Source organism: Echinops telfairi, unplaced genomic scaffold, assembly GCF_000313985.2.
Source record: "Echinops telfairi isolate 266 unplaced genomic scaffold, ASM31398v2 ScPeMD7_7469;HRSCAF=8507_0, whole genome shotgun sequence".
Taxonomy (NCBI): Eukaryota; Metazoa; Chordata; class Mammalia; order Afrosoricida; family Tenrecidae; genus Echinops; species Echinops telfairi.
The window spans coordinates 52,026,260-52,035,698 of NW_022111372.1; the positions used below are offsets into that span (position 1 = coordinate 52,026,260).

Consider the following 9,439-nt stretch of genomic DNA (forward strand, 5'->3'; position numbering starts at 1 on the left):
ACAAGATGTGAAATAAATAAAAGGTAAAAAATGAATCTAGAAAAAAAAAGAAGACCACATCACTAACAGTAAGGAACCCTGGTGGTGCAAAGGGTTAAGTGTCAGGCCGCTCACCGCATGGCCTGCAGTTCCAGCCCAGCAGGGAGGCCGGGACAAAGCACCGCTTCTGCAGCCTGTTTGCTCTCTGCTGCGCAGCCCTCCTGGGCAGCCCTGTGGAATTGCTTGCTTTTGCTTCTAGATGCTCCTGCCTGCTAGCTCATCGGACCAACCCCAGACAACCCCAAGAATCCACTCCCCTTCCGTATAAAAGGCTCCTGGGCAGGGAGGTTGGGGCTCAGTCTCGGGATAAGAATCCACTGAGCCACATGGCCACACAATAAGGTCCTTCCTTTTGCTATAAGCAGCTGTTCTGCGGGAGAAAGAGGAGATTGATTGACAGCCTTGGAAGCCCCAGGGAACAGTTCTACTTTGTCCTTGCAGTGGATTTTCCGGCCGCCGTGGGTGGCTCACAGTTGCTCTTTTCCACATTTTGGGACTTTGAGTGATTCTGAAATGGGGACAATGATGTTGCTGTGGCTGATAATGATGTTCTGATATATTGATCCTTCACCGGGCCTGGCAGTATGGATTTTAACCCTGATAAAAAAAGGCCCAAAGCCTAAGGCATAACTGGAATTGGACGTCTGTTCTCCCTCCATTCTAAGGCCATGCCAGGTGTCACAGCCAACCTCTTTGTCCTTTCGGGCGATGCATTTACTTTTTTCTGCTGACCTCCAAGTGTCTATAGTAATCCTTGTTCCTTTCTAAAGGCCAGGTCTAATTTTGGACTTAAAGGTATTCACACCTCACTAGGGGATGGGGGCTTTTCTCTTTTTATATTCTAGGGGAGTCTGTTCAAAACAGAAGAAATCTGTTTGACGTTTGGATAAAACCCATCTGTAAAACCACCTGGCTCTTGTGTTTTCTCTGTGGGAGAAAGTTGGAATAATCTTCATATTGCAACTTCCCTAACAGCTGTAACCCAACGTAGACGCTACTGTCTCAAGGTCACGGATGTTTTTCTAGGATTTGGTCCATTTCCGCTGCTCTCAGACCGATGGGTGAAGTGGCTCCGATGACGCAGTCTCTTCACCTCTGTGGCTGTCAAATGCCTGGCTTTTCATGCAGACTTTGGTGTCTTTGTGCCTTCTTTCTCCTGTTGTACGACTGACCTCATCAGACAAGTGTCTACTTTGTCACTGCTTTTTCAAAAGAACCAGCTTTTGACTGCTGAGCTTCTAGCTTCTCTTTACTGTATTACATCATTGATTTATTTTGCTCTTATCTTTCTCTCTCCATCGTTTTGCTTCCCACATGCCCCGGAGGTTTCTTCTTTTATCGTCATTGTTGTAACTCAAGTTGGACACGGAGGGCACTGATTTCAGCACCATTCCTCCTTTTTACTACAATCATTTAAAGCTACCAATGTGTCTCTTGAAGCAACACTGTAGCTGCTTCCCAGACATCCTGCTGAGTGTTTTCTTTACCACTCATTCATACTGGTGGAGCCTGCCTGCAATGGATGCTATAGAGCAGAAGACAGGAGTGCACCGTAGCTACACACAACAATGTGGATGGACCATCGACTATGACGCTGAAACAAGAGTGCCAGAAAATCAGATATACTGTATATACTCATGGATAAGTCGGGTTTTTCAGCACATTTTTAATACATTCTTTGGTGGTAGAATTAGATGCCTCGGCTAAGATTCGGGTCGGCTTTTACTTGAGTATAGACGGTAGTATGCCACTCTTTCCTAAAAAGGTTTCAAAATTCAGCCCAAAACATGTTAGCCATATGTACATATAAATGTGGTGGGTGCTAAAGATTGTGTGGAAAAATTCCATTGTATGTTCATTCCATCATTCTATGAACTTTTTGAAGCCCCATTGTATGTGAGACAGATTTTAAAATGCAAAAAGCATGATCCACCTAAGATTCAGGTCCCCAGTTAAATATGCAGTGCAGGAAGCATGGAGATAGACGAGGAGCACATAAATGAACCACAGCCCCACTTACCACCACCAAGTCAATTCTGACTGACACCAAGGCAGCTCTGTGACGAGCGGTATGTACGGGAGGAAAGAGAAAAGCTCCATGGGAGCAGACAGCCTCATCTTTCTCCCAGGGAGTAACTGGTGGGTCTGAACTGTCAGCCTTGTGGTTAGTAAGCAGCCCAGTGCTTCACCCGCAGACCACCATGAACAGCGGTAACTTATTGGTATGACTTGGGCAGTGGATTCATGGATGATCACTCTGTCATTCAAATAAACAAAACCAATTTTAGAAGATTTCAAATTACCGTCTATACTCGAGTATAAGCTGACCCAAATATCAGCGGAGGCACCTAATTTTACAACAAAAACTGCATTTAAAATGTGCTGAAAAACTCGGCTTATACACAGCGCTATACGGCATATAATAAAATAAAGCAGGGTCAGGATTTTATTTTATTAGAGTGTGTCATAAACCAAGGAACATGGTTAGTTCTGTTCGGTGAAAGTAAGGACAAAGGAAAAAGAAAGAATCAGAGAAAAACAGAAAGAAAAGAAAGCAGTCAAAGAGAAAAATGGAAGGGAAGGGAAATAATAAGCTTCGTTTTTAAACACGAGAAAACAAGGGGACTCTTGGTTTCCCAAATGCAACACCATGTCGTCTTCAAGGACCTGTGTCCTAGTGACATTATAGTGACAGGAAACTTTTCATTTCTATACCCAGAGTTAAAATAAACTCCTCCCCCCCAAAAAATGCTAAAAAGAAGGAAATATTTTTCTCCAATAAATTCAAAACATGAGTGGTGAGCTAATATGTGGATTTTCAGAAGTAAAGTACTACCATCAATAATTTTTCAGGTTTGATCATTGTATTAGGGTTAGAAGATGTTTGAAGAGTTTTCTATACAGTTTTTGCAAAAATTCCAAGAGCCTAAATTCAAAAAACAAAACAAGACTAATCTCATCTCTTTCAAAACAATCACAGCTGCATTTAATATGAATTTACTTTGTATCAGGCACTTTTTTCAGCATTTCAGACACTGTGGGGGCTTCAAAAAATTCAAGGAAGAACAGAATGAAAAAGAAATTAAAATTTCCCCTGAATATGTTAAAGCCTCCCTACCCCCACCCCGTATTTCTAACCCCCAGAGTGCAAGGTCAGGCACAGAGCTCTGGTGTTTGCTCCACACGTGCTAGAGAAACAAGCTTTTCTTGGGCTAAGAAGCCTTGGATTTCTGGAATCTGTGCTACGATTCTTCGACTTTCCAGATGGGCTTCGAGAACAGGTGACTGAAGGATTCTTTCCCTGAAATTCCAATTCATTTGGGAGCCAGCCCAGTTGCCCTTGAATTGACTGGGACACAGTTGACCAGTCAAGTGTGTCAGGTACCCAGAGCTCAGTAAGGGTTCCATCACCTGGACCTCTGGGAAGGAAATGCCCAGGCCTCTCTTCCAAGGTGTTTCTGGGTGGATTAGACCCTCCAACTTTTGGTGAGCAGCCAAGCCAGAGTCATTGATGCTGCCTGTACATCCCTTGTGTTGACTCTTAACTACCTTGACTGACACCCAGTGCACTTGACGATAGCTGTGCTCATGGCCTTGCTCATTTGACCGGAGACCTACGTCATGCAAATGGCCAGGTGCTTGGCTCACCCCAAAGTGGGCACTTGAACCACCCCCAGGCCCAGATGTGGCTTGGAAGAGAGAGCTGGTGATCCCAAACTAAAACAACCCATTGCCACTGAGTCAATTCCAACTTCCAGGACAGAATACCACTGCCATAAGGTTCCAAGGCTTTATTTACAAAGACAGGCTGCCACATCTTTCTCCTGCAAAGTGGCTGATGGATTTGAACCGCTAACTTTCAACTAGCGGTCAAGTTCTTAACCACTGTGCCACCAGGGCTCCTTGAACCACCTAGGGTCTACTTATTCAAAAATAAAAACCCACTGCTGTAGGAGGCCTGGTGACATAGTGACTATGCATTGGGCTGAGAAGCTGCCACTTCTGCTTTGTGCCTTCACGCCAGATGAGGCGGAAGCCGCTGCCCTAGATCTGCACAATGCTGATCGAATGCCTGCCAGTCCAATTCTCGCAGCAGAAGCGGGACTCGAGGGCAGCTTGTGGTAAAAGGCACGTGCAGATCAAGGCTTTTAAGACTAAAAACCAAGCAGGAAGAAGGGAAGCAAACATACCAACAACCCAAGCTAAGTGCCAATCATTGCCGCCCCTGAGGGTGAAACTTAAAATTCTAACGTATCTGAATTAGAGGTGCATTCCCCAAGGGATTGGAGGGAAATGTGCTATTTTAATTTTTATAAGAGCAACCTTGGACCAAAGTTAACATTGACTCTTAGTAAAGACTAAAGCATTTTCACATATATCAGTAAAACAATTTAACAGTACAAAATACCTGGTAAGAAGTGTTACGATTAGATAGCCTCTCTCTATTGGATGTTCAAACCCAGCAGCAGCTCTGAGGAGAAAAGATGAGGCTGGCTGCTTCCGTAATGATTGACAGCCTCAGACAGTGAACATGATGGGTTGGAGTTCACTTGGCTGGATGGCAGTGGGTTTGGAGCTTGGGCAGGGAGGGGGTGTCAGGTGGGGGCTTCATAAAGGATCCTCATGGTTAAGCATTGGCTTGTGAACCACAGACCCACCGGCTGCTGCACAGGGGTGGTGGTGGGTGGGGGTGGGTGGTGGTGGTGGTAATGGTGGCAGTCTGCTTCTGTGAAGAGTTACTGCCTTGGAAATCCTACGGGGCAGGTTCCGTCTGTCCTATGGGATGACTCCGTGTCCCAGTGAGCTCTTGGCTTCCCTGATCTTTTTCTGCCTCAAGTTCCCTACCAGTGACATGAAATAACAGCCCCCGCCTCTTTGACTGACTTGGAAGAGTAATGTGCACATACCTTTTCTGAGGGAAGAGAGCACAGCAGAGGGGCGTAGCAAACACCAAACTAGAAAAAACACATAAAAGATGAGTTAGTGCATCCTATAAATGGCTGGCCTTTCAGATTTATTGTTTTCATTTTATGAATGCAACAATCCCCTTTCTTCCACGACTTTATATTGCCTCCCACAATCATGTCCTGTTTGTGTCATCTTATTACCTAGGATATTCAAAATAACGAGAGAAAACACACACACACACACACACACACACACACACACACACACACACACACCAACAATTATCAAGGGAAGAGTTTTGTTAAAAGCTCCTCAGAAATAAGAAGCTCAACTCTTGCACATTTTCCCCGAGGACAGGCTGCTTTTGTTAGCTGCTGTCGGGCTGGCCCCGGATTTGTGGGGATCCTGTGGCCAGTGGAAACAAGGGTTGCTGGGTCCTGCACGAGGCCCACGGCCCCCTCCAGATGGGGCCAGTGTGAGCCATGGGATTTTCACTGGCTGAGTCTTGGAAGTAGATCACCAGGCTTTTCTTCCGAGTCCATCTTTGGAAGCTCCTTGGACACCTAACCTGTTCAGCATCATAGTGATTGGAGTACAAGCCCCCACCAACAGACAGGGCCACCTGTGCATGAGGCACAATGGCCAGGGACTGAGACAGCTCTCGTTCTTGCTCACGGAACATGAGCGCTCTACTGCTGCACCATGCATGCTCTCCAAGACACAGCACTCCTCCCTAGTTACTGGGGCCCTGCTTCCAAATTGTCCTGGCCTGGTCTCATCTTCAAAACATGTGCCCCATATTGCCTGCCCTGAGGCTGGATAGCTATCTTTAAAAAAAGTCAATTCAGAAGGGTGGAGGGAGGGTGGGGTAGAAAGTGGGAACTGATTACAAGGATCTACATATAACCTCCTCCCTGGGGGATGGACAACAGAAAAGTGGGTGAAGGGACACGTCGGACAGTGTCAGATATGACAAGATAATAATTTATAAATTATCAAAGGTTCGTGAGGTGGGGAGGGAGCTGATGCCAGGGCCTTAAGTGGGGAGCAAACGTCTTGAGAATGATGAAGGCAATGAATGTACAAATGTGCTTTACACAATTGATGTATGTATGGATTATGATAAGAGTTGTATGAGCCCTTAATACAATGATTTTTTTAAAAATCAATTCATGCAATGAAGGTCACCCTACTCACCAGAAGCCAACCAGTCCAACCTGAATAGGCGCACTCATCCAGGGGAACCTCTGTGGAGAAACACACCACGTTGAATACACACGGACTTGGAGACCAGGGGTTCAACTGGTGAGCTGCATGAACCATGCTCTATGACAACGCCCCGAGCACTGCGATGGAGGAGGGAGAGTCTGGGGTCCACACAGCAAAAGCACATCAGCCTTGACCTCCCACAACTCTCCATGGTCAGACAATGGACATACACACAAAGATCAAGCCGCTTCTAGTTTTTGCCCTTTGCACTCCGATTAGAAACTGAGCGAGCCTTGGCTATTCAGAGGGGATGGGAACATAGCTACTCCTTAATAATCACTAATTATAAACTGACTCCCAGCTGAGAAGGCAGTGCGGCCTGGTGCTGAGGTCTGTGTGTTCATCAAAACCAATTAGCAGGGAGTGGGCTCTGTCTCATGGTGACCCCATGTGTGTTAGTAGAACTGTGCTCAATAGGGGTTTTCAGAGATAAATCACCAAGCCTTTCTTCAGAGGGATTTGCTGGTGGAATTGAACCCCCAGCATTTTGCTTCACAGACAAATGTGCTGACCGTTTGCAGTACCCCAGGACTCTGACATGAACTTGACCTGCATTCAAATCATTGTCCTCTCCACAGGTGGGGAGACGGCCCACAAAGCCCAAATGCTTAACCCTTGGACTTCCTTATCTTTAACAGGAAGGTCAAAATAGCTTCCTAACAATGTGTGGGTGAAGATAGACTGAGTAAGAGTCATTAAACACAACGATAGTGCCTGGAACAGAGCAGGAATCTCACAAAAGTGTTCATCTCCAAGACCTTACCCTTGGGGCCCTGGTAGAGGGAGTCTTGTTGGGCACTGGGCTGAGAACCTTAAGGTCAGCAGTTCATACCCACCAGCTGCTCTGCAGGAGAAAGTGAGGCTTTCTCTTCCCAGGAAGATGTGCCACCCAGGAAGCCCCAGGGCGCAGTTCCTCGGCCCTCTAGGGTTGCTGCGGAGTCGACGTGAAGGCCGTGGGTTTGGGGTGGTTTGGTTTCGTAGCTGAGCCTGTCTTGGTCATACTCACTGTCAGGATGCCAAAAGCAAACCAAACCAAACTTCCTGCCACCGGGTCCATTCCGACTCATGGCAACCCCGTGGGGCAGGGTAGACTGCCCCTGTGAGTTTCTGAGACTGTAACTCTTCATGGGAGTAGGAAGCCTCGCCTTTCTCCCACGAAGCGACTGGTGGTTTCGAACTGTTGACCTTGCAGTTAGCCGCTCGATGTGTAACCACTACGGCTATTTCTGACATGAAACTTTTTTGTTGGTCACATGTTCTTTTTCATGAAACTGTGTGAGTGGGTTTATGTTTTGAAAATACATACTGTGAGAGCTTTCAGTTTTAAAAAGAGGTGTGGTCTGACATTCATAATATAAAGAGATGGGACACATGGTTATCATATAAATACAATCTAAAAATCATACCATATAAATACAAGTATAAAGCAATCTGTGGCTATTGAGTCATCCAACCTCACCTGTTGACCCCTGTCCTGCGTTTCCGAAGAGAACCACACTCCACAGAGCTTTCAACAACTGATCTTGTGGCACAAAGGGTTAAGCCCCCACCTGTGAACCAAGAGGCTGTGGTTTGAACCCCCAGCTGCCCCAGGTGAGAGAGGTGGGGCAGTCTGCTTCAGTACAGATCTGCCGCCCAGAAACCTTCAGGGCCAGCTCTACCCTGACCGACAGGGCTGCTGGGAGTCCGCAGCCACTTGGCAAGGGGTGGTAAGGGCTGGGGAGATCTTTCGGAAGATCACCAGGCCTATCTTGTAAGGGAGGCGCCTCTGGGGGAAGTCGAACCGCCCACTTTGGCTTAGCAGCTGAGTCTCCCATCCCGTGAATGAGGCCGCGCACACAGTGGTGGTCAGGTGCGTGGGATGAGTCCACCCAGTGGGTTGGGAATCAGCCCAAGCTGTTCAAGGATCCTGACCCCAGAGGCTTGCCTGAGAGGTATGCTGGGTCCTGGAGGCAACTCCTCGGGGGTGAGGGTGGGGGTGGGGGGTGGGGACAGGCACATCACAGGCTCAATCCCGGGGTGAGAAGCCTTGGACTACAAGCACAGGGAGAAAATTTACCAGCAAGAGGAAACCGGTCCAAAGAGGTGAAGCCAGGGGCCCCACCCCTCAAAGCACAGAAAGAAAAGAACATTTGATCGTGGGCAACCGGTGCTGTACCATGGTGAAGGATTTTCTTAAGGAGAGGGCAGACCTTGTTGAGGTTTCGGGGCATCGCTGGGCGTGGGAAGGGAAGCAATGCTGCCTGCAATTCCATGGGGGGTGAGGTGCAGAGGAGAGCAGCTTCCTCTTTCAAGTGGCCCCCTGTGCACAGCTCCTGGGCTGCCTGCTTATCCAAGAAGGTAGAGCTGCACGCGGACTCAGAGAAGGGTGTCCGCAGGTCAGGGTGGCCTGGGGCTCCCTCGGAATGTTCTGGTGGGAGACAAGGCTCTAGGAGCTAAGGAAACCCAGTCTGGGTGTCCTTCCTTCCTTCTGCTGACTTTTTCTCGAGCATGCTCTCCTCATCCCTCACTGGAGGCTCCAGCACATTGCAAACCCAGCAAGACACAGCAACCAGCTGCCAGGAGTGCAGTCTGCCTCCAGGCCCCCCCAGGTGCCTCAGAAGGGTGTTCCCTAGGGTTCTCCATGGTGGGGCCATCCTGTGGAGATGACTCTGGGTGGGCTTGAACCTCCAGTCTTTCCATTATCAGCTGAGCTCTCGTTAGCGGTTGACACTACTCAGGGGCCTCTCGCTATAAAACAACTATTTTACAAATAGGCATGAGCCTGAGACTACACTCGCAGGCTGAAGATATTTTTAACTTCTGCTATACACTGATGCATAGCTACCATATAGGACAGAGTAGAATTGCTCCTGTGGGTTTCTGAGATTGTAAATCTTTACAAGAGTAGAAAGCCTTAACTTTCTCCTGCAGAAAAGCTGGTGGTTTTGAACTGCCCACCTTGCATATAGCAGCCGAAGGTATGAGGGAGAACCTCCCCAGATAATGGATTTCCCCCCAAAAGCAATGTATTTAATTGATTTTAAAAAACAAAACAAAACAACCTTATTACCTTCAAAGTAGTCTCCACTACACTTAATACATTTGTCAAATCTGAGCTTCCATTCTTGAAAACATTTTTCAAATTCATCTGTTTGGATAGCTGACAGCACCTCCCTCGTTTTTTTGGGTTTTTTTTCACCTCTTCTACATCATCAAATCACTGTCCTTTCATGTCCCTCTG

General features: G+C 47.3%; 1 protein-coding gene across 2 annotated transcripts in view; it reads right to left on the reverse strand.

Moving 5' to 3' along the window:
- SFXN1 (sideroflexin 1) overlaps window positions 1-9,439 on the reverse strand; it is a 68,509-nt gene that overhangs the window by 2,765 nt on the left and 56,305 nt on the right. For both annotated transcript variants that reach the window (XM_045284879.1, XM_004696802.2), the window contains exons 9-10: window positions 6,145-6,194; window positions 4,947-4,994 (exon numbers count right to left, since the gene is read on the reverse strand). In XM_045284879.1, coding sequence (XP_045140814.1) covers window positions 4,947-4,994; window positions 6,145-6,194 — 98 coding nt within the window. The remainder of the gene's footprint in view (window positions 1-4,946; window positions 4,995-6,144; window positions 6,195-9,439) is intronic.